We start from the raw sequence: 25408 nt of genomic DNA, 5'->3' as shown, positions 1-25408 counted from the left end.
AAAGGGGGATGTGACAGAGGCCTATACAATCATGACCAGTGTGGAGAAAGTATATTCAGGAAAATGATTGCGTGAACCCATAACACAAGAACTAGGGGGTTCTTGGGTTATGAAATTAGTAGGTAGCAGGTTTAAAACAAACAAAAGGAAGCTTTTCTTCACTCAACACACAGTCAACCTGTGGAACTTCTTGCCAGAGGATGTGGTGAAGACTAGAACTTTAACAGGGTTCAAAAAAGAACTGGATACGTTCATGGAGAATAGGTCCATCAACGGCTATTATTCAGGATGGGTGGAAATAGTGTCCTTAGCCTCTGTCTGTCAAAAGTAGAATGGGTGACAAGGGATGGATCACTTGACGATTCCCTATTTTGTTCATTCCCTCTGGGTTACCTAGCAGGATACTGGACTAGATGGACCTTTGACCCACTGTGGCCATTGTTATGTTCAGTGATGTTGCCCGTGCAAGTACTAATGTGACCCATGGCTTATTCGTCAGGCACTACGGGATTCACCAGATTGCAGAGATAAACGTTGAAATCTTGTCTTGAGTGGGGACTGGTTGGTTTGGGTGTTTCAAACCACAGCACCATTCCCCTCTAGGTCTCCATTTCATGTTCAGCCCACTCTGGTAGTAACTAAAATTCATAGGCACTAGCTGGTTGTAAAGTACACCCTATCTCGGTCCAAGTCATGGTGCAGAATCGCTAATCCTGCTAGTTTCCTTGTGCTGCTCTCAAAAGTTCCAGGAATGAATGGACTCTGTAATACTATATCCCCCCTTTCTTCTTAGACTCCTATCTAAGATGGTTCCTTTTCTCATACAGACTTCTTGGTTTCAAAGGTAGCCATGTTAGTCTGGTTCAGATAATGAGTCCAGTGGTACCTTACATTTGGCACACAGACTTCTTGGCACCTTTCAGAAAAGAGACCTTGTAGATCCCTTTGTGGCTACAGTTCTTACACCGCAATAGGAACTGCTATAGTGGATCAGACCAGAATTCCTCTACTCCGTTATCCGCTCTCAGATGGGCAACCGATGGTCCGTGCTTGTAAGAGAGGAATAAAATGCCCTTAGTGGGCCTCCATTGTGCAGTCTTTTCCTGTGCATTTTGGAGGTGGTTGGTGTATGCCGGGAGGCCTGTGGAGTCAGAGCTCTTCAGGCGTAAATCCTACGCAGCACAGCTGCAGGTGGTGTTGGAGCTGCAGTGCGTGGTTGACAAAAGATAAAGGCATACGTGCACACTGAAATGAATTCAAGAAAGTAGCTACCAGTTGAACCTCTCTAGTCCGGCACCCTCGGGACCTGACCGGTGCCAAACCAGAGAATTTGCTGACCATGGGCGGTCAATATTGTCTAGCAGCATCGCCAACACTTCCACTGCTCACTGGGCTCTCGGAAGACTTGTAGGGGTAAATCAGAGCTAAAGAACAGCACAGAACACTGAGAGCCAGGCCTGGTGGCTGTAAACAAACTTTATGGGACTGTGGGAAACTTGGCCATGCCCACGATAAGTGGGCATCTGGCCAACTAAAATCATGCCGGACCACAGATGTTGCCGGACCAGAGAGTGCTGGACCTAGAGAGGTTCAACCCGCAGCTGTAGAACCTACTGCTCTTTTTTTTTTCTTGATTCCACTAAACGTTTTCTCTGCCCCAACCCCTCCCTACTCTGTGTGTCTTCAGCATTCCCTGTTACAACTCCAGAACCCCTGGTGCTGGTTACTCCACCGAGGTGCCTAACAGCCAATCGGACACAGCAAGGAGTCCTGTTGTCATGGCTTCCTCCAGCCAATCACAGCTTTCCAATTGACCATTACATCATGGAGTTCCGCATAGGGGAGAGGTGGGAGATATTGGACGATGCCATTTTGGGGAGTGATAGCGACTTTTTTGCCAAGGATTTGTCTCAGGTAAGTGGTTGTCTGAGCACTCTTGGGGTTTTTATCCCGGATTGGCCCTTTTCTTCAACAGCTGATTGTTCACCATCTGTGTTGCAGCCCTGGGAGAGCATCTGGGGAATACTTTCAGGGTATCTGTTGCTTATTTCCACAGTAAGGGCTAATTTGGTATCCTGAAGCATAGACCCGGTAAAGAACATATTCCCCTTTCGGCCCGGGGAAGGGCAGTTCTCGTAGGACAGTTTTGAGGAGCCTCATCATTGGCCTGGAGAAGTTGCCCTGGTGCTTGATTTGCTCTGGTGTGCTAAATGTGGAAGTAACCTGCTTCTTAGTGGTTGTGTTGTGTTTGGTGCTGTAGGACACCTGGTACGAGTTCCGAGTTCTGGCTGTCATGCAGGACCTCATCAGTGAACCCAGTAACATAGCAGGTGTCTCCAGTACAGGTAAGTGTTCTTCCAGCCCCCAAAAAACTTAAGCACATGCTCCACCGGGGGAAACAGTAGCGCAGTGTGGTGAGGTGCCGGCTCTGCTGCCGGGTACTTTGGGAATCGTGGGCTCTCTGACCTCACTAGAAATGGTATATTCTGCAACTCCCACGATTATGTCCACAAACAACTGCTGGACTATGCAGACTGGCGCAGCCTGGAGCAGGAAAGATGGCACAACACGGTTGCACGTAGGCCAGAAGCAAAAGATGGTGTTAGATACTGTACCAACTAGGGATGTGGAGCATCACCTTAACAGCGACCTCACACTGGGGCGGAATCAGCAGCCTTACCCCACCCCAGCTTCCGCGCCCCCTTCCGATCACCACACAACACTGCCGACTGCCAGCCTGTGTGGGCTGGGAACCAGCAGCCCCTCAGGGCTGGAGCAGCATCTGCCCCTGGCATGGGGACTGCTCCAGTCCAGCCATTGCAGATGGGGGCAGGCACTTCAGCCCCGTGGACTGGAATGTTCCCCTCACCCTCTCCTTAACTAGTTAACTAATTAAATGGCATTTGATATCCCTAATAACAGCACAGTAGGGTACTAAGTAAGGGAGCATATCCCTAAATAGGGATTTTCAGTGCACCACGGTTCGGCATTGTAGCTCCACATAAACTGCAGCGTATAGCAGCCCAAGAAAGCACACTGCTGCCCTGCATTCAGAGGTGTATTTCACAGACTGCAGGAGAATCCACCATGTCAAACTTAGCACATTGTGATGGAAGGAAATATAATCCAGGAAAGGTGAGACACAAATAAGAGCGATGGGAACCTAAATGACACCAGCGCACAATACGAGACCAATGAGATCTCAATTCTGCAGTGTACAGGGCAAAGCCGGTCCAGCACTGCCCTCAAGTGGTGTTATGCAGAAACATTTTGCTGGATGTAACTTTTTTTTTTTTTTTTTTTTTTTTTTTTTTTTTTAAAAGATTAGCTTCCTCTTCTGCAGTTTGCCTGCCTGCACTTGCTTGCCTGGGGGTGTGTAGATGACCTCAGATTATGTCCAGGTGTAGCTAGACAATGTCACTTACTGCCATCTCAGCCCCAAAAAGTTCTACCAGCTGGTGCTAATAACAGGTTTACAAACCCTGATATGAACGACTAAGTGACTAGATTATGTAGTTTGCATAAATCATGTTAAATCACTTCCCATAAATTGTACACTAACACTTACAAATCCACTCATGCCAAGCTTGCTGATTCAAATTCAGCAGGTCAGGAACCACTGAACATCCTCATCTGAAAGCTGTTGGGTAACCGCTCAGTGGCCTGTAAGTACTGAGAGTGTGAGTGCACATCCTGTAGGTCGGTGTTTACGTTACCTCTGGGGTGCTTGCTTACCATATGGCTATGCATGAGAGATGAACACGGGCCTGGGAAGCTCCCAGCATCTTTGGTCTCCTCAGAAAGGTGGAGTGAATGGGGGCACAGGGACCTTTCACTCTTTGAGGTGATTTCTGCAAGTCAGGGTTATGGTATGTTGCCAGGCAACCTTTCACTACTACAGCAGGTGCTAGAACAGGCCTCCTCTCAGGCCACCTCCCAGGCATCTGATGGTAACAACGTTCACTCACTACCACTCTGGGCCCAATTACCTGGTAGGGAATGGCTCCGAACCTCAGCACCAATCCCCTCAGCAGTTTACATGCCCTATGCAAACCTCACTTTCCAGACAGTGATGAGGACCCTGGTGGGGGACAACCATTTCTTTAAGAGGATTCCCCTTTCCCCTCTTCCTGCAGACCTATTCCCCCCACCCGACCTGACAGACGAAGGCTTGGCCCGACCGGTGCTGGCGGGCATTGTTGCCACCATCTGCTTTCTAGCTGCTGCCATCCTCTTCAGCACACTAACTGCCTGCTTTGTCAACAAACAACGCAAACGCAAGCTCAAGCGCAAGAAAGGTGAGTCCTGCTACTTTTACATCCCCCCCCTTGGGGCATCTGGTGGTAATCTTCGCTCTTTGTCTTCGGGAGAAGAAGCTTGTCCTAACTCGGTCCTTCCTCTCTGACCGTTTGGATCCTGGCCCTTCCCCTCCCCCATTTTTCCTCACTTCTCATCCGGACAGATGGGTTAGCTATTAAATCATGTCAGAAGTGGGTGCTGAGGTCTGGAGGCTTGTGGAAATCTCAACATCTCAGTTCTGAGCGAAGTGCTGCTGTGTTAGAACAGAGTAGGAGTGGAGATGCCGTCTGGCTGTATCAGAACCTCAGCTGCTGTCCAAAACCTCTTGTGATCAGAAATGGGGGAGGCAAGGTGGGGATGAAGAAGAAACTGAGAGCGGTACCTAGACTGACGTGGCAGGGGGACCGTCCTAATGGTCAAATCTGTTAGACCAGTAGGGTTGAGGTTTGGGCACTTTTCATTCTTGGGGAAGAGAAGCTGCTTGCAGACTCCTTCCTTCCCACAGCCCTCCAGTGGCTGGTTCTCAAGTCACGTCCTTCTGAGGGCCACCAAGACCAGTTGCTTGCATCACTGGTGTTTCATGGACCAGACAGTGTGAGAAGGATCTGGTGAGGCCACATCTGGAGTATTGTGTCCCCCCACTACAGAAAGGATGCGGACGCATTGGAGAGGGTCCAGCGGAGGGCGACTAAAATGATGAGGGGGCTGGAGCATATGACTTATGAGGAGAAGCTGAGGGATTTGGGTTTGTTTAGTCTGCAGAAGCGAAGAGTGAGGGGGGATTTGAGAGCAGCCTTCAACTCCCTGAAGGGAGGTTCCAAAGAGGATGGAGAGAGGCTGTTCTCAGTGGTGGCAGACGGCAGAACAAGGCGCAATGGTCTCAAGTTACAGTGGGGGAGGTCTAGGTTGAATATTAGGAAAAACTATTTCACTACTGGGCGGTGAAGCACTGGGCTGGGTTCCCTAGGGAGGGGGTGGAATCCCCATCCCTAGAGGTGTTTAAGTCTCTGCTTGACAAAGTCCTGGCTGGGATGGTTTAGTTGGGATTGGTCCTGCCTCGGGCAGGGGGCTGGACTTGGTGACTCCTGAGGTCTCTTCCAGCTCTGTGATTCTAAGGGTTGTATTCTTAGACGATATAACTGGTGTGTCCAAGCTGTGGCTCTTTCGCAGTTAAAGTGCAGCTCCTGGAGTCTCCCCATGCTGCTCCTCACATTCTTTGCCAATCAGACTGGGAGAGGGAGCTCATGAGTCTGCCCTCTGGCAAGATGGCGGGACCAGGGGCTTCTGTCCTGTACTGAGGTGGGGGTCTCGTGGTGTTAGCTCCATGGAAGGGGGCACCAGAGCTCAAGCCTTCAGCCAGGTGCGCCTGCCCAGCAGGTACCACCCCACGGCAATGAAATGCCAAGCCCCCGCGGGCGCTGCCCATGGGGCATGGTGTGAGTGTTCTGCAGCTCCTGAACTTCTGGTATGCGGCTCTGAGGGTCAGTACGTTTGGCCCCTCCTGCTATAGAGAATCTCCCAAAGGAAGTGGCAGAACCCCCCTTGTTAAGTGATGGAAGCTGGCTCTGGAACAAGGAATGCAGAGAAATTCATACTGGCTGGGCCTGCGGAGGGTGGACTCTTATCTCTAGTGTGTATAATTCAGTGACCACAGGATGGATAGGAAACTGTCTGGAGTTGTTTGTTTGTTTGTTTGCGACTATTAGAGCACTAGATCAACCAAAATCTGGCTGCCTCTTGAGTCTTTTTTTTTTTTTTTCCCCTTGATGTTGATGTAAGATTTCTGTTGCCTCCTTTCTGCCTGGTTGTGCCTTTTTAGCGTTCTCTCTTCACTGCCCCTTTTATTCTTTTCCAGACCCTCCTCTCTCGATAACCCACTGCAGGAAGAGTCTGGAGTCTCCGTAAGTATCTCTGCCTTAGAGATGCCACTCAGGCTATGTTTTAGCTGGTAGATTTTTGGAGGCACCTTTTTATAGGTATGCTACTCTCATGACATGGAAATATCTGACTTGAAGTGTCTCAGCTTTGGTGATCCTAGTGTCTGATGTGTTGGGTGTCTCCCTAACTGTGTGGAACGAAATAGTCTGCAGGAGACGGCCTGGCTTTGGAGCAGAAGCAGAGGAAATAGTTACCAATGAAGCATGCCTGGGAGATTTCCCAAGGGAGCAGTGCTGGATGTCTGTTTTGAGGTGGAATTGTAGTGCCAGTTTTGAAGTGGTTCCTTAAAAGAAGTGTTGGATCATTAATGCAATTTCACTGTGTCTAGGAATATTTCACCTTGCATTTTTTTCCCCTGTAACTGGGAAATGTGGAGTTCTACGAGCAACTCTTTTTGGCCTTGAAGATTCCCCCAGACTCCATTAAAGACCCTGGATCACTGTGTCCCGCTGGTCTCAACTCCTCTCGGAGCCCATCAGCAGTGCTCAGTGTCTCCACCAGCAAGGGTAGCTAGAGAAAGGGGGGGGGGGTCTTTGTTGTGAGTGTAACCGTGTAGCCTCTGATCACCTCATCTGAAGCTTCTGGCGCATGAAGCAGGACTCCCGTGCTTACCCTGACACTTGGTGTTTTTTATCCTGTTCCACTGGTGTCGTCCCCCCCTCCTGTGGGCTCTCTAGTTGCACTGAGAAGGTGGCACTTTGCAATTTCCTTGCCCCCACTATCCCAGCTGGATCTGCAAAGTCTCTCTTGAATCCTGTTTGTCCCAAGACGTCTGGGTAGGATAGGTGAATTCCGAGCAGCTGCCCCTTTCTCCTTTGGGAGCCTTACTAACCCTTACCTTCCAGGCTTGTGGGAAATGGATATGTGTTTTTTCTTCACATGTTGGGAGCTGGGATCAGAAGTTGCCAAATTTTGCAAATGGGGATGGTCTTGTGCTGTTCTTCCCCAGCTGCAGGTGAAAGCACTAGGAGTGAAATCACATGAGGGAGAACATCTTATTGAGAGGTTTCCCAAGCTAGTTTTACAAGAGGCTCAGATGAATCCAATGAATGTACCAAGCAGTGGCCTTGTTGTCATTCAGTCCTATGGGCTGGTGAAACAGATTTCAAGGAATTGCAGTGGGTTGCCTGCTCCAGGGGGGATGAGGGAGCATGGAACATTTCTCTGTTTGGCACTCGGGGAGAAGTAGCAGCCACCTGTTGGTCTTATCTCTTATGCCTGTCCCTTCCCAGCCCACTCCTGGGGCCTGTGTTAGAACCATGCGAGCTTCTGCCACTGTAATAATGCCCCCACAAAATTCTTCCAGGCCGCCCTCTTTTGGGAACGATTAAGGCTTTTTCCTTTTTTTGTGTCCAGCTGGCCTGAGATCCTGCTGGGCAAGCCCTCCAGATTTTTTCTCCTCTCCCCGTGACCATCCCCCCTTTTTGTTTTGGTTTCTCTCCTCTATGGTCCAGGTTGTCTTCCGGTAAAGTGAGTCCCGAGAGCATCCGCACGCTCCGCCCCCCCTCGGAGTCCTCTGATGACCAAGGCCAGCAGGGCAAGCGTATGCTGAGCCCCAGCAAGGAGAAGGAGTTGTCCCTTTACAAGAAGACCAAGAGGGCCATTAGCAGCAAGAAGTACAGTGTCTCCAAGGCTGAAGCCGAAGCCGAGGCTACTACTCCCATTGAGCTCATCAGCCGTGGGCCTGATGGCCGCTTTGTCATGGACCCTTCCGAGATGGAGCCCTCACTAAAGACCCGCCGGATAGAAGGCTTCCCCTTTGTGGAGGAGACAGACATGTACCCTGAGTTTCGCCAGTCCGACGAAGAGAACGACGACCCCATTGTGCCCACATCTGTAGCAGCCCTCAAATCTCAGCTGACTCCTCTCTCCTCCAGCCAGGAATCGTACCTTCCGCCACCAGCATACAGCCCCCGATTCCACAGGGGCTTGGAGGGCACAGGTGCTCTGGAGAGTCGCCTGCAGGCCACTGGTCAGGCCAGACCGCCAGCCCCCAGGCCTTTCCACCACAGTCAATTTTACGGTTACCTCAGCAGCAGCAGTCCTGGGGAGATGGATCCTCCGCCCTTCTACATGCCAGAGGTCAGCCCCCTCAGCTCTGTCATGTCCTCCCCTCCTCTACACCCCGAGGGGCCCTTTGGACATCCTACCATACCTGAGGAGAATGGAGAAAATGCTTCCAACAGCACATTGCCTCTGACCCAGACGCCAACAGGGGGCCGGTCTCCTGAGCCATGGGGCAGGGCTGAATTCCCTTTCAGCGGCCTGGAGGCATCTCCCATGATATTCCCTCACCAGCTCCACCAGTGCGACATGGCAGAGTGTGTGCAGCCGATGGCCTGTCTTCCTAGGGGCCCGCCCCCCTCCTCTCTCCAGGTCCCTGCGTCCTACCCTGGCATTCTGCCCCTGGAGGCACCAAAGAGTTGGACTGGCAAGCCACCTGGCAGAAGCCAACCCTCTGTGCCCACTACCACCAAATGGCAGGACAAACCTATGCAACCTATGACGAGTCAAGGGCAGCTAAGACATACCAGTCAAGGTATGGGCATACCCGTGTTGCCTTACCACGAACCGTCCGAGTCAGTCAGCCACAGTGGCACAAGCACATTTGGCCTGGACACCAGGTGGTATGAGCCCGAACCCAGACCTCGGCCTAGCCCTCGGCAAGTCAGGAGGGCTGAGCCCAGTTTACATCAGGTGGTGCTACAACCTTCGAGGCTTTCCCCTCTGACCCAAAGCCCCCTCAGCTCCCGCAACAGCTCCCCGGAGCTGACTGCACGTGCCAGACCGCGGCCGGGCCTCATCCAGCAAGCGGAGATATCGGAGATCACCCTGCAGCCCCCCGCAGCGGTCAGCTTCTCCCGCAAGTCCACCCCGTCGACCGGCTCCCCGGGTCAAAGCAGCAGGGGAGACAGCCCCAGCTACCGACCTGCCATGGCTTTCACCTCTTTGGCCACTGGCTACCCCTCCTCTCAGTGCCCCTCCCTTCCTGGGGACAATATGGATGTTTTTGGACAAATTCCTTCTCCGAGGAGGGCTGGGGAGGACATTCTCAGACCTGAGCCTACACCGACAACATTATCCACTTCAGGGTAAGTGTTTGTTTGAATCCTTTAGCTGCCCTTTATCTGCCTTTCCTGCCCTACCCCCACCTCACCCACTGCCTCCAACTCCCTCCTCCCATCATCATCATCATCATCCGAAATCATAGGGGTTGTCTGGACGCGCTGCAGCATCCCTTTTGGAGGTGACTTCCAGTTGGCATTGGTAGGACCCAGCTCGGAAGAGACTCTCGCTGCCGGCACTGTTAGGACATGGCTCACGTTAATGGGTTAAATAGGCAGAGGAGCAATCGGTCATTCACAGTGTGTTACTCGACAACAGCTGCTCTTCCCCTCGCAAGTCTCTTTGGAATTGGGACGGCTGTGTTTTCGGATGTGCGGAGAAGGGCCCACCCGTGCCAGGAGCTAGGTTAGGGGTCTCACTACCTGTGCTTGTTGGGTCACCGGCAGTTTGCTTTTTTATTTCCTGGCTCTTGACTTTCCTGGAAGATTTGAGCGTGCCCGCTTCTTTCTGCCCTTCCCCACGAAGTCTAGTGACCATTAACGAATGACAGAGACGGCCCCAAAGGTCACCCTGCCCTCCATCTCCAAAAGCGATGCTGCAGTCCCACGACTCGGGCGGGAAGCGGGTGCAAGGACTTAGTCCCATGAACAGCATGCAAGGAGAAGAAATTCACCCGAGCGGAAAGCAGGAAGCTGCCGGTATTCTCAGATCCTACCCTAAAGAGTGAGGCTGCTGTGCTAAACTCCAGTGGCTGGTTTTCCAGGTACCAGGGGTGCGCCAGGCAAAGCGTCTTTCTGTTTTTCTTCTCTTTCCCTCCGTCTCTGCCTCTTTTTCTTCTTTCCCTCGTCTCTTTCGCAGCATCTTAGAGCCTGTAGGCGTTCCTTCCTTCCATCCCTTTGTCTTTTTTTGTTTTCAATTCTATTTTTTCACATAGCGGGGGGTCTAACCTCTCAGTTCCCTCAACTCGTGGAGCTTAGAGATGAATGGCTTGAAGTAAGAAGTTCAGGGAAGTGGAGAGAAGAGCTTGGGTCAGGCGAGGAGGAAGGATGGTGTGTCGCCAGCTTTGGCTGAGGTGTCGGGAAAGCAGCAAGGTTTGGGGGTGGGAGCTGGCTTTTCACCCTGCGGTGCTCCCCTTGCATTTCACTTACTCTCTCTGGTACCTGGAAGCTTTAAAGCCTTAGAAACCCAATTAGCCCATTCAGCACTGCTGTTGGTTGCTGGTTTTAGAAGACTGGGTGAATGGGTCAGAGAGGGATGCTACTATCCGTGGTGGGTCTGTACTAACAAAATCAACCTCAAATCAATTCTATTGTCTTTCAAAAACATATATATATATCTCGTGTGTGTATGAGTGTGTGTGCATATATATATATGTCTCCAACCAATCTGTTACACCAGGACACCTTGGTGAGGCCCAGCAGGTATAGGGAATCACAGGACAATGCTTGTCAGAGCACTGTGGTCTGCGCTTGTATGCAGTGTTTTCATCCGCTTCGTTGATTTCTTTCTTTTTCTGTTTCTTTCCCCTTTTTGTTTCCAGCCTCATTTGGTTTGGGGCTTTTTTTTTTTTTTTGGCTTCTTTTCCCACTTCTCCTCCGTTGGCGTTTTTGACGTGCTGATGTGTTGCGGAGCTCGGCTCCTTGCGGGTGTTGTTAACTGCTTTGTTTTTGATTAATCTCAGCTATCTGGGCAGTGTTGTCGAGACAAGCTTCTCCTCAGCTCAATAGGTAAGGGTGATCCATGTCCGAAAGGATGGTGTGGGGGCTCTCGGAGGGTGGCGGGGAGTGGGGCCTGGGAGGGGCTTTTCCAATCCCATCTCTTCCTTTAAAGGGGAATAAGGAATTGTCAAATACTAGGACAAAACCTTTGCGCACACAGTCTCTGTGGCTTTTGGGTTTTCCCGCTTAGCAGTGCCTCAATGTTCTTGTGTATTCAGAGAGGCCTATTTGCAGTCGGGATACAGGTAGAAAAACTTGGCGTGGCTGTGACTTGTGTGGGGCAAGCCCAGTGCAGAGAGTAGATAGCTCCTCATTCTTTATTGTGCAGGGAAATGCATGGTTGAGAGCATTGAACTATGCATTGAACCAGGATTGGGAGCCAGGAATGTGTAGGGTCTAGTTGCCGCTCTGCCACTGACTCACATGACCTTAGGCAAGTCACTTAATGTGCCAACGTCTCCACTTTCCTCCCCTGGCAGTGAGGATAATAACACCTACCCAAATGAGTTGCAAGAAATGGCCTGTGCTAGTGCTATAAATATTCAGTGCTATTAGAGAATTAAAGCTTTTTTTTAAAGAAATACTGGGTTCATCCTATGGATACAGATAAGAGAATAACAACACAAAATGGCACGTGCTCAGCAAGCACTAATAGCTGCTCTCAGTTTGACATCAACTAGCAAACCGATCTTTGGGATCATGATCTCATTCCATGAATTCATTAAAGGGATCCCCATTTTAGAAATAATTCTCCAATTGTATTTTAATAGTTGAGGTCCCCCCTCCCCCCCGCTTCATTCCCAAGATTCCTAAATTGTTTTAAACTGGAGGAGTTCTGGGCAATTGTCCCTCTAATCTTTCCCGTCCACGTGTGGAATAATTTTATGTGCACTGTGGCATGTGGGAATGTGCACCACCAGTAGAAACACAAAACCTAGCTGTGGGCGCTCTGCTAATCAGCAGGGTGGCATTGGAATCTCTCCTAAGTGGCAGCTCGGGTGCAGCTTACAGGGAACACTGGTTTTGTTTTATTTTGTTTTTCTTTTCTTGTGCCATTGGCAGCAGTACGCTGCGTAGCTTCAGCTCACCCGAGGAACGATATATCTTTGTTTTAAAATGGAGTCGGTTAATTACAGCGAGAAGCCTCAACTCTCTGATACTTTCCTTGGTGAAACCTTGCGAGATGGCTTCAAATCCAACAGTGAGGACAGTGGCTTAAGTAACCCTTGCTAGATTTCTCTGAGAAAACAGCTCTTGGCGATGCTCTTTTGAAGGGCAGTTGCACAGATGAAGCAATGTCCTTATTTTCAGGCTCCTTTGTAGCATTTGAGCTTTCTCTTCCACCTTTCACTAAGTTCTTGTGTGCTCTTTTGCCAGTTACCAGCTCTAACGGCCCATTGAAATGACAGGCCACTACCAAGCAGACTGGGTACCGGGGAAGTAGTGTTCGGGTATGTCTACACTGCAGTGTTATTTTGAAATAGTTATTTCGAAATGACGCGTCTACACACAAAATGCATTTCAAAATAGCATTTTGCTATTTCAAGATAGCGCGTCCACACTGAGTGGACTCTGAATCCATTTAAGGCCGGCCGCAAGGCACCAGGTCAGGACTTGCTGTGTGGGGCTGCTGCCTGAGGCTATCTGAGGTCTGTGCTTAAAGGGACCCCCCCCCCCCCGGACAGCCAGTTCTCTGGTTTCCCTGCTTGCTTATCTACCTCGATGAGAGATAGTAAAGCATTTTGTCTCTGCATGCTCTGGTTTCTCTCACTCGGGACACCACAGCACTCTATAACATGGAGTGGCCCACAAGTTGTATGATTCTAGGTTGTATCAACAGGTGTGTTGTAAGCAAAACTCGTGAAGTCATTCTGCCGCTCTACTCTGCACTAGTTAGGCCTCAGCTGGAGTACTGTGTCCAGTTCTGGGCGCCACATTTCAAGAAAGATGTGGAGAAATTGGAAAGGGTACAGAGAAGAGCGACAAGAATGATTAAAGGTCTAGAGAACATGACCTATGAAGCCAGGCTTCTTGAACTAGGCTTGTTTAGTTTGGAAAAAAGAAGATTAAGGGGGGACATGATAGCGGTTTTCAAATATCTAAAAGGGTGTCACAAGGAGGAAGGAGAAAATTTGTTCCTCTTGGTTTCTGAGGACAGGACAAGAAGTAATGGGCTTAAAGTGCAGCAGGGGAGGTTTAGATTGGACATTAGGAAAAAATTCCTAACTGTCAGGGTGGTCAAATATTGGAATAAATTGCCAAGGGAGGTGGTGGAATCTCCCTCTCTGGAGATATTTAAGAACAGGTTAGATAGACATCTGTCAGGGATGGTGTAGACGGAGCTTGGTCCTGCCTTGAGGGCGGGGGGCTGGACTCGATGACCTCTCGAGGTCCCTTCCAGTCCTATTATTCTATGATTCTATGGAGCCAGAGCTGCCCCTGGCCACTTTGGTACTTCTCTTGGAAGCATTGCTGCGAGCCTGACCACTTTCTGCAGGCTGCCATCCGAGAGGTCCAACGGGGGCTGTCTGTATCCAGGAGGCCCTGCAGGAGAGCTTCCGCCCTGAGGAGCACTAAGAGCCTCCTTAGTCTGCCCCACTGGGGGCTTGTGCCTCATTCCTCCCTCACGTCCTTCCACTTACCCCTCCCTAACCCCCCTTCCTGATGTCAAATAAAATACACGTATTTTCATGAACACAAACTCTCTTTATTTAACAAAACTGGGGGGGAAGGAATGAAACTCCGGTGAGGCTGGGGAAAGGAGGCGAGAGAGGGGAGAAGAGAAGGGAGGGGGGAAACCTGGGAGGAGGGAGCTGGAAGGGGGAAGCAAGGGGAAGAAGGGGGAGGGGAAGCTCAGGGTTGGGGGTCTCACTGCATCAATATGATTGTCATGCAAACCTGCTCCTGGGTTCGCATGTGGCCTTTGGTGGCCAGGCTGGTGGCTATCCTGCCATAGACGGCCGCGTTCCTCCGTCTAGTGCAGAGATCGTGGATGTTGGGGGCATCCCCCCCCCCCACTTGAATAAGATCCATGATCTCCACCCTGGACCAGGAAGGCACCTGCCTTTTCCAGGTCTTGGCAGGCTCCTGGGAGCTGGCAGACTGATCCGGGGGAGCGGTGGAGGGCTGGCTGCCAGTGGCTTGTTTCTCATGTTTTGGAGCCACTGGTTCAGGGGCAGTGACTGCTGGCTCTGGGCTGGCAGGCTTGGAGCTGGCACAGGCTCTGTGGCCAGAGTCAACCCCTTTAAGGGCTCTAGGGATGGAGGAGGGAGAAGAGTGTCCTTGATTGAGGCTGGAGTGGCCACCAGGGTACCCTGGGAAGGCTGGAGGCCCCCTATTTTGATATAAGTGTCTATACAGCACTTATTTCGAAATAGCTGTTTCGAATTTGGCGTTATTCCTCTTGGAATGAGGTTTACCACATTCGAAATAAGCGCTCCGCTATTTCAAATTAATTTCAAAATAGCGGTTTGGCTGTGTAGACGCTAGGAAAGTTATTTCGAAATAAGGGCTGTTATTTGGAGATAACTTTGCTGTGCAGACAGACCCTTCCTGACTTGTTTTCAGTGCCGCTAGCAGAGAGGCTGCAGCAGATTGCCAGAACTTCACAGCTGCTGTGCCTGCGCAGCGTATCAAAGAGGCTTGCGGAGTGCAGCGAAACAGCGAAAGCTGCAAGGGGCACCCAAAGGGATACAGCCCCCCCCAGCGCTCTGTGAGGAGTGGCGGGGGATGGGAGAGCAACACGGGGTTGGACATTCAACCAGGGGAGAGAATGAGGGGTCATCCTGGTGCGTTCATCACACTGAGGCCCAGCTAGAGAATGCGGTAGACGGGGGTGAAGCATCGGAGTGAGGCAGAATGTGAGACTGGTCAAGAGAGCGGTCCTATTGCTTCCTTTGGGCGCATTACCCTTGGCGCTCCCAATCAGGTGGCTTCAGTCGTTCCCGCAGAGCTTCAGAAGCTCCCGGGAGGCCGGCCCTCCTTTCGGGGCAGTCTGTTTATCCATAGAATCGTTCTGTCCCACATCCCATCTCCTGCTCCCAGTACCCAGGGCCACCCTGACGCCTTTTCAAGCATCTTGCACCAGTTCCAGGCAGAGATGTTCATCAGGGCCTATAAAAACCCATGCCCTGTAAAGATCTTAGCAGCAGCCAAGCCACACAGATGTCCATCGGCAGGGACCTCATGGCCAGAGAGTGAAATACAGCTTGTTCTAGGACTTGGGTACGAATGCACCGCAATGGAACCAGTTCTCCCTCCATTATTCCTAATAGGGAAGGCAGAGGGATAATAAATCCTGCACGCGAATGAGAAAAGAATCCCATAATCAGCACAGCCCAGTAATTCCTTCATGAGGGAGGATTTTAAAATGGTCAGTGGATCCGGGGCATTGGCGTTTTATACCAGACCAGCCAGGTTTTATGCTTCTGTAATAAAAGCAGAGAGGGGGAGACAGGCACGGTTTGCGCGCTCCGTGGTGGCCACGGATCAGTTTGGGGCACTGCTAGCAGCACACATGGGATCTCCGCTGCAGGGATGCGTGCAGAGCAGGCTGCAGGGGACAGGCAGACGGGGGCAAAGAGAGGGATACAAACGACTCTGCATGCTGGATCATTGATACTCCCTCCGCATGGCTGGAGTGGGATGGCGTTTGCAGGGCTGTATCTCTTGCTGCGTGAAGGGCAGGCGAGTTTTATTGAGGGGGGTGGGTAATGTATGCCAGGATGGAAATAGCACTAGTAACGTTCCCTGTTCTTTTAATGGAGCCCAACGTGCCGGGAATGTGTCTCCTAATTGGGAAGGGTTGGCTCTGTCCTCTCACTGTAGTAGGAAACCCAAAAACCACAGGGAAGGCAGGCGAGCAGCTGTCTGGTGCTGGCAGCCCCAGCTCCTTCCCTCGCCTTGGACAGCACAGTCAGTCCTGGGTCCTCCCAAAGCCTCCGCTGCCCTCTGGGTGCCAGTGGCAAAGCGACCTCCCTTCCGTGGGGGAGGAAGCTGCCTGCCTCCCCACCCCCCCCAGCGCGGGGAGGAGGTCTCCCCCTGGTTTTGAGTTTGAAACGAGTAGTTCCCCTTTAAAGACTCCATGTGCTGACCCTCTGCATGCGTTTCACATCCACTCTCGCTTGGAGAAGTTGAGTCCTCTTGTCCGAGTAGTTTTCTCTGGTTTTCTTTGTCTTTTTTGTTTCCTCACTCCTGAGTTGATTTATTTTCCTTTTTCCTCCCTTGGTGCTCTTTTTTTCTTCTTCCTGTCCTCTCCTCTCCGGCCCCTCTTTTCCTCGCCCCTCTCCCGTGGTCCTCTCCTCTCAGCATGGCGAAGTCCATTGTGTAGATGAGTCGTGTTGTCTGCAGACCCGTAGAAGGGGTGCCATTTCCAGCGTTCTCCCTGCTCTTCTCAGCTCCTTCTCTTCTTGTGGTGGGGGTGCCTTGGCAGCTGCTCGGTGGAAAGGGCGTGTGACTTCTGTGTTTCTTTAGCGACTCTGATTTTGAAGCAACCTCACCTGGTCCCAAGTGATATACCCACGGCATCCTCTGGGATGGAGGCAGCAATCAATCCCACACAAGACTGGAGGGGAAAAGAAAACTCCTAAGCAAAGCCTCATCTGGGAACGGTAGAGTCCATGCAGCACACAACGGATCTTAGCTTGTTACGTTTCCTTACATGAAAGCACCCTTTGTAGCTCTATGGAGTTAATACTTTTGGAAGGGTGTAGGACCGAGTAAACCTGACCAAGATTTGAACCGGTGGGCTCTAGGCTGGCTAGATAAATTCAGACCAGCCCTTTTAGTTGCCAAGCTGTTGCTGAAGTTCTCTGCCTGTTTGCTCAACTGAAGAGAGGCAGGGATGTTTTCCTGGCAGGGAAAATTGTATATCGCACCCTAGGATCTTCCTGTCTCTTGTGCCGTGGATTCCCGTTCTGGCGGAGATGGGCTGCAGTTCTTCCCTAGGCTTCGTCTGCTTGTCTTCTGACCTCCTATGCACAAAGGCCTTGGAAGAGGAGCAACAGAGACTCTCTGCTGGGTTGGACCAGCGCAGCCTAGGATAAGGTCCTTCTTGCGTAGTAGAAACATTTGTATCCGCTCCTCTAGGGAGCATTGGTGAGCTGTGCAAGCTTTGTAACACGCTCTTCTCTTTTAAACGCTGCCCTTTGCACACTCAGGAGCCGGCTGCTTTGCACACTCCCTCCAGAACTGTGAGGTGCCTTCAGGAACTTTGCATATGGTTCTGACTCACTCTCATTCGGAAGTGTGGTAAATCGAAGCCCTAGAGAACTTCTCCATGAGTTCTTCTGACTCAAACTTTGTAGGGTCTGGGGTCTGTGTTCACTGCAGAACTTTCAGAAAGTATTTTTAAGGCCACCTTGCCTTGTTGTGACTCAGCGCTGCAGAGCAAACGAATGCAGGGACCGATTCCACATGCGAGTGTTCGGGATGTGCTTTGTGCATAGGCTGTTGCCCCAACCCTACAAGAGGGGCCAGGGGAGTGGGAGACCCTTTTCTGGTCTTGGAAAAAATCACAACCGGAGAGGTGCAGTTGACTACAGAAGTAAAGGGTGGCAGAGAGGGTTGGTGAGTAGCTGTTCTTTCTCCTGCCACCATCCACTCTATGGCAGTTGAGGTAAAACTGTGTTAATGGGTTTAGTGCATTTGTTATGTGGGGCCAAAAATGGAGGTGAGTGTGTGGGGAGGGAGACGAGTTTACCGAACAAATGGAGTTGGATTCATTTTCAGCTTAGTCTCTCATGTTTATGGTTCTAGAAAAATACCCATCACAGTTGCTAATATCCTCATAGAAGAGGAATGTAGCAGAAATGGCAGGGCTGCTGCATGGCCAGGCTGAGTGAGATTGGTATAGCTGTGTGGTAGGGGACCGGCAGTGGCACAGGATTGCTCGTTGGTTTAGGACTTAAAAAGCAGAAGCTGTTTCAGCCTGTTATGGAGGAGAATGAAAGGGCAACTAAAATGATCAGGGGCTTGGAACAGGTCCCCTATGAGGAGAGGCTAAAGCGACTGGGACTTTTCAGTTTGGAAAAGAAGAGACTGAGGGGGGATATGATAGAGGTCTATAAAATCATGAGTGGTGTGGAGAGGGCGAATAAAGAAAAGTTATTTATTAGTTCCCATAATACAAGGACTAGAGGACACCAAATGAAATTAATGGGTAACAGGTTTAAAACTAATAAGCGAAAGTTCTTCTTCACACAGCACATAGTCAGTCTGTGGAACTCCTTGCTAGAGGAGGCTGTGAAGGCTAGAACTAGAACAGAGTTTAAAGAGAAGCTAGATAAATTCATGGAGGTTATGTCCGTAAAAGGCTATTAGCCAGGGGGTAGGAATGGTGTCCCTGGCCTCTGTTTGTCAGATGGATGGCACGAGACAAATCGCTTGATCATTGTCTTCGGTCCACCCCCTCCGGGGCACCTGGCACTGGCCGCTGTAGGCAGACAGGCTACTGATCTAGATGGACCTTTGTTCTGACCCAGTACGGCCGTTCTAATGAAAGACCAAGAACGGAGCACCAGAAGTCACTTTTGGTCAGGACTGAGCTGCATTGACAGGACATTTGGAGAAGTTCACTGAGATCCTGCGTGCATAGAATAGCCACACACTTGCTCGTATCAGGGATGGAGCACTGAGGGTGTGAGCTGGGTGTGGGAGGACCACAAATGCTATCGTTGCCCATACCAGTTGTTGTTCAGCAGCAGAAAATGTGTGGCTCGTTAAAGAGCACCAAGTAGAAATGCTGCGGGAGTGCTAGCTTCTAAAATTAAGTTACAACCCTGCATTCACCACACATGTTGCCTTATTGAGAGGACTTTAACCATAGTGCCTTAGTTCTTATACATCTTAAATCTAGCCCCTCTGAGCAGGGTTAATTTCTCACTTGGTCCCAACAGGAGTGTGACAGACCGGGCCGTGTCCGGGCACAGCTGAGGGCGTCCGCTCAGGGCGAATTGCTCAAATCCGGGGCTCCTTACAGCCCCCAGACTGGTGACCTCTCCAAATAGGCCACAAACCAGTCTCACAGAATGCTTCAGCTGCCTGCCTGAAGCCTCACAAGCAAAACCCCTCCGACACCCCAGCAATATCCATGCCCCAGATGGCCCCGGGCCTCATACACAGGTGGGGGGGTCCTAGCACCCAATCCCACCTACCCCAAACAAGTTCTGTCCGGTTCCAAGAAACCAGCCACAGATCCCTGGTCAATTTACCCTCTGGATCTTACCCGCAAATCACGCTGGGCCAATCCTTTAGAATCTAAAACTAAAGGTTTATTATCACAAGAAAGAAAAGCCTGAGAGTAAGGTTGTTAAAGAATAGTATGTTGCATGCACCGAATCTCCCAGTCTTCGATGCAGGCTCTAGCAGAGATGTTGCAGCTGCTGGTTTAAAAGTTCTTATTGTGCATCCTAAGATCAGGATGGGTCCACAGGTCTTTCGGGCCCTTCAATCCCTGCAATGCTGCCTCTGGGATGAAGTGCTGAGCTGAAGACAAAATGGCATCGACCACATGGCCTCTTTATACCTCCTTCCTGGCCTCTTCTTGTATGCAGCAGGTCACCTGGTCAGAGGCCAATCTCTGTGTTTCCTGCTGGCTGCTCTCAGGTGACAGCCCCCGTTCTTTGGGTGTGTCCTTGGCCCATCAAGTGCCATTGTCCTACAGGGCCTGGCTAATCAGCCTGTCCATAGCCATGCTTAATCACATTCAGAGAAATATTCAGCTTCCACACAGATTACAGATTCCTACCTACACACACAGACATTATACACTCACATAAATAGCGTACAATAGATCAGCAAACAATAAGCTCCCATTCAATACCCCACATGGCTCCCTTTTATACAAATTTCTGGGGCCAACACCCCCACCTAGGGGTGCAGCAGCGATCTGGCTGCTTCCCTCCAATTCGGTAATGTGACAAGGAGGGAATTGTGGCTTGTCTACAAATGGGTTTTCTCCTCTAGTGAAATTGATGGTTCCTGCTTTGTGGGGAGTTGCAGCTATTCCATCAGAGATAGTCTTGAGGCTCTGTCTCTTGGCACGTTCATCAAACCTTGAGGTGTGGGCTTGAGCGGTGAATATGAAAGGGGTTGTTTTTATACCCTAAATCTGATGGCTTCAGTTGCACCTGCTCTTTGTGCCAAATGCTTTTCAATGCTGTTAGCAAAATCAAGAAACTTTGCTAGTCATATCAGTGTCCTCAAAGTCACCAGCCTGCTGTATTCTAACTAAGCGTCTACTGCTACGAAAGCCCATTCCTACATCGGCCCCTCTTGTCTCCAGGTAAAGTCTCGCCATCCCGCTGCAGCCTTAGCACCAAAATGCAATGAGGGACGTAGAGTCAAGTAACAGGAAGTTCCGGTTCCGTGTATATTAAATACTCAGGAAGTAGCCTGAGCTAAGTGGCCACAGATACTGAAGTGCACTGTGATGCCTTTTTTCAGGGCCTATTGCAATACTTTAAGCCTCACAAAACCCCAATGTGAGGTAGGTATTCTCTTCATTTTGCAGATGCGGAAATGGAGATGTTTTGAAGGACAAGTTACTGGGCCAAGCTTTGAGCAGAGCATAGACCCCCAGGTATCTCCTCCAACTTCCCTTCTTTCACTTCTCCCCAAACCCATTCAGTGCCAGACTGATCTGATTGCAACTGGGGATTGGGTTTCATGTGTCTTGCACGTTCTTATGCTTTCCAAGGACCTATGCCATTTCAGGCATCTTAAATTCAGGGTTGAGGTCTAAGCCTTAATCCCACAGAGAGGGTTTGTTTTGTAGTTTGTTTTTCTCTTTGAAAGGAAAGGCAACTCCTCTACCTGACCTGCTGTTGGGTCGGAGCTTGGTTTCTTCATTAATACTCCGCATTGGAAGGCTTAAATGACCAGTTGGCTGCTAGAACAGAGTTCACACTGGCATCCAAAGCGAGCTCCTTCCGTTTAGGGCTGTCAAGGCTGTTCCCCTCTCTGGTACTTCGAGTGGAGAAGGTGGGGACCCACAAGAGTCCTTTAAAATACCTTGCCTCTATAGGCTTCTGCTTAAAAACGCCCCCAGGTCACAGAAGCTCTTTGGAACACCTTCCAGAGGGATACAAGCTCTTTTACCACAAGAGAGCTTGAAAAAGAAAAGAAAAACCGTAATCTCCGATAGCTGACCTCTCCATCTTAGGCATGCACACTTAGGCCTCCTGTTACCTTCCAGGAAACAAGAATCAGATCATAAACTTAAAAAAAAAGATGATTTTATTAACAAAACAAAAAGATGGATGGATATGGTAAACATACTTGATTGCTGGGTGTTATAATGCAACTGAGAACTGATTAAAGCACAGAGAATTGCTTCCCTGGGATTCAGCATTAGTTACAGTGTAAGGGCGGGGCAAGGTTCTCTTTAAGTTGCATGGTAGCATGGCCCTGCTTCCGCGTCCCTACTGGCTGGGAGAGACTTGCTGCTCTGTTCTCAGCAGGGAGCTCCTTCTGTAGGTGAGGGAGAAACCCTGATTCCTGTCTGAGCGGGGTTCATTAAGCAGCTACGGGGCCATGCTACCGCACATCTCAGAATGGGGGCAGCACATGTACTCAGCACAGAGGAATTTAACCAAACAACAAAACAAAGAAAATAACCTGATTGCATTGAACTAAAAACATTCCCTATCTACTCACGTATCCGGACTTTCAAGGTAAGGATGTTAAGGGCTAGTCGACTATCCGATAAGCAAAAGTTTATCAGTCCAGTTGACTAGTTTAATTCCGCCCCCCCTCCCCCGCCTCCTGTATATTTCAAAGGAGGAATGCAGACGTGCCTATCGACTAGTTGAGTAGTCAATGGAAATTCTATCGACTGCTCGACTAGTAAATTACTTGCTATTTAACATCGTTATTTCAAGATCCAGTCCAATTCTAGGCATGGGTATTCCTTCTTTAGGCATGGGTATTCTTTTTCTAGGCATAGTGTTCTTGCCTGGTTTAATTCATTCCCTTCCCTCCCCCCCCCCACTCCTGATTTGAACTCCCCTCAAAAAAGCAGCAGGCAGATTCTCTTTCAATTCAGATCTCAATACTTTCTTCCCATTGGTTCTCCTGGCTCCCTGCCAACACTTCCTAGCTACCTGGGTTTAACCCTTTAGTTACTCAATGCTGGGGTGTTTAGAAAAGGACAGCACCCCTCCCATCCATCACAAGGGCCATTAACAATGCGGTTTCCCCACAGACTGTCCGGCAAGCCAGACAAGCGTTCACTTTTTGTCCATAGATGGCACTTTTTATCTGTGAGAAATGCACCGGCTAATGTAATCATTGTCTTTGTCCAAATCTTTTTGGCTTCTGCTGCTCTAGCCTGCCCTATGTGCTTGCTGTCTCTCTTGATCTGCTGTGGTGTCTTTGTGTGGGCAAACTAGAATTCCACCACTCTTTCTACCAGAGGCTGTCGTGCAGCTGGCATGTAGAAATGAGTTTTGCCTCTCTGAACACACCTTCATCCGTCAACCCCACACTTATCGGTTCCATCTCGGGTTCTGCTGCTGCGTTGAAGATGAGCGCAGGGGAGTGAGGAGTTGATGAGGATGCCAGAGTGCTGAACTACTTTCAGTGAATCTCAAATGCCGTGAAGTGTGAACAGAAGACCAGCTCCGATTTGCATTCAGATGAACCCTTTCAGGGGAGTGTTACTGAAGTGCCCGGGATCTGACACATGCTTCCTCTTTGCTGTCTTTGCCATCGGCTTCTCTTTCTTTGAACCCTGGAACTGATGGCTGGGACGTGCAAGTGCCATGTTCCTTGCTGGTGCTACCTCTTGGAAACTGCCAGCCAGAAGAAGAATCGTTGCCTTAATTTCCCTCTTTCCCTCAGCACTTTCTGAAGCTTGGTCAATCTTTGTGTCTCCTCAGGAGATGCAGAAGAGCAGACTATTTTTGGTCTGCCCATGGCAGTTACATGTCATGGAACAGGAGAGTGGGACTAGGTTGACATTTGAGTAACACTACCATGACCCTGAGGCACCTGGGAATTCAGAAATGTTCCGAGCCACCCCTCTCGGAGCAGGCATTTTGAGACAATTTGATTAGTGGTTTCCAGTGAGAGACTAATGGTACCAAAAGAATGTCCCCTCCTGTGTGGAAAGGTGTGACGGAGGGGAATGTGTTGGTGGCTCAGTGGATTAAATCTCTGTCCTTTCATCTCGGGAGACCTGGGTTTGAGTGTTGACTTAGTCACTGTGAGCACCACGAGGCCCTGGTGAGGCCACAGCTGGAGTATTGCGTCCAATTCTGGGCCCCCCACTACAGGAAGGATGTGAACACATTGAAAAGGGTCCAGCGGAGGGCGACCAAAATGATTGGGGGCTGGAGCACATGACCTATGAGGAGAGACTGAGGGATTTGGGTTTGTTTAGTCTGCAGAAGAGAAGAGTGAGGGGGGATTTGAGAGCAGCCTTCAACTACCTGGAGGGCGGGTCCCAAGAGGCTGGAGAGAGGCTGTTCTCAGTAGTGACAGATGGCAGAACAAGGAGCAATGGGCTCAAGTTGCAGTGGGGGAGGTCTAGGTTAGATATGAGGAAAAAGTCTTTCCCTAGGAGGGTGGGAAAGCACTGGGCTGGGTTCCCTAGGGAGGGGGTGGAATCTCCATCCCTGGAGGTTTTTAAGTCCCGGCTTGACAAAGCCCTGGCCGGGTTGATTTAGTTGGGGTTGGTCCTGCTTTGGGCAGGGGGATGGACTGGATGACTGAGGTCTCTTTCAGCTCTAGGATTCTGTGATCTATTCCTTGTGGACCCGGCCTTGTCACTGATGGGCTCTGGCTCATACCTCAAGCCACCCCCCCCCCACTCTTTGGCATTATGCCTGACAGTCGGCAGCACTCTGTGGCACTCTCCTAGGGAATGGGGCTCCAGGGCTTGTGAGAGCTGCAGGTCACAACTGAGGTGTGTTCACAGAGCTGTGTGAAGGCTCCGGTTCAGCCCAGAACTAGGGGTCACCCAGTGAAATGAATCGGTAGCAGGAAGGAAGTTTTTCTTCACACAGCGCATGGTTGGCCTGTGGAACTCCTTGCCAGAGGATGTTGTGAAGGCCAAGACTTTTAACAGGGTTCAAGAAAGAGTTAGATAAGTTCATGGAGGTTAGGTCCATCAATGGCTATTAGCCAGGATGGGTAGGAATGGTGTCCCCAGCCTCTGTTTGTCAGAGGCTGGGAATGGGTGAAGGGAGAGGGATTGCTGAAAGATTCCCTGTTTTCTTCACTCCCTCTGGGGCATCTGGCATTGGCCTATGTCAGCAGACAGGACACTGGGCTAGATGGACCATTGGTCTGACCCAGTGTGGCCGTTCTTATGTTCTTATTATCTGTAGTATATCTGGCCCTAAGTGTCAGTGCTCAGACTTTTGTTTGTGGATCACGAACTCGGTTTTGACGCGCGATGTATCAAGGTAGAACTGTTGGGGGGGGAAAGGTATGGGACAGAAGGGTGAGAATGGGAAAGTCAAAGATTTTGTGAAAACTGAACTTGTATAGTTGGGCAGACTTGGTCCGGAGGGAAGGGTTTTTCCTGTACTCATCTGCCCTCTCCCCAGGTGTCCTGCCTCCCCATATGTAGTAAAGGAAGGACGAGCAGACTGGAAAGAACTGTACAAAAAAAAATGTATGCAGAGCCTGTTTCCCATGCATCGATCTCTAGAGAAAACATTTACCTTGTAACAGGTTTTGGTGGAAGAATAAGCCCAGCAGAGAATAAATCAGAGAAATTAGCTGATGAAACTCACTCTGCTGAACCCCTGAATGAAAACCCCATTGCAGGAAACAAAGATCTGGCCCCCCACAGTGATCAAATCTTGTAAATACTTTAACTTCCAAGTCCTGGTATGTCTTCTTGTACTGGGAAAGAAAATCAGAAGGCTAGCATCTAAGAGTTAAACAGAACCAATCCTCAGCTCTTGTTTTATTGGGTTGCGGCTCAGAGCCCTGATTCTGGAAGGGGTATCAACTTGCTGGCCCCAGTAATGCTGGCTTGCAAACCCTTTGTGTTTCTGTTTGCCATATTTTTGTTGTGGGGCTGGGGAAGGGAAGGATCTCGGCTTGCGTTCTGTCTGTCTGAGTCCCTGCTGCCGCAGCTGGCGCTGTGCATAGTGGTCACATGGGGGCCGCTTTCTGTTTCCATACGCCTTTTGTTTTCTCTTTCTTTAAAGGGGTTTGATGCAGGTTTCCCAAAAGTGCCTTGTCGGACATAGGATCTGCCCCTCTCTACCCACTTAATGGTTTTGACATTACAGACCCAAATGCATTTTTAAGATGTGAGTCTTGGTACCAGTTGCCTTACAGCGTGGCTCTTCCGATTCCTCCACAGCTTAGCCATCAGCAGGCATTGGATTCTGTCCGCAGGAGCAACCCTGGCTGGATTCTAACCCCTC

General features: G+C 50.2%; 1 protein-coding gene across 3 annotated transcripts in view; it reads left to right on the top strand.

Annotated features, from left to right (window-relative positions):
- Positions 1 to 25408, top strand: part of LOC102449639 (protein turtle homolog B) — a 117680-nt gene that overhangs the window by 78250 nt on the left and 14022 nt on the right. For 2 of the 3 annotated variants that reach the window (XM_006135118.4, XM_025190747.2), the window contains exons 14-18: positions 1688 to 1914; positions 2261 to 2345; positions 4137 to 4298; positions 6155 to 6200; positions 7692 to 9329. In XM_006135118.4, coding sequence (XP_006135180.1) covers positions 1688 to 1914; positions 2261 to 2345; positions 4137 to 4298; positions 6155 to 6200; positions 7692 to 9329 — 2158 coding nt within the window. Of the gene's footprint in view, positions 1 to 1687; positions 1915 to 2260; positions 2346 to 4136; positions 4299 to 6154; positions 6201 to 7691; positions 9330 to 10984; positions 11031 to 25408 lie in introns of all 3 variants that reach the window. The other variant, XM_025190750.2, reaches the window with a different exon arrangement.

Source organism: Pelodiscus sinensis, unplaced genomic scaffold (genome assembly GCF_049634645.1).
Source record: "Pelodiscus sinensis isolate JC-2024 unplaced genomic scaffold, ASM4963464v1 ctg35, whole genome shotgun sequence".
Classification (NCBI taxonomy): Eukaryota; Metazoa; Chordata; order Testudines; family Trionychidae; genus Pelodiscus; species Pelodiscus sinensis.
This window is presented reverse-complemented; position numbering and strand designations above follow the sequence as displayed.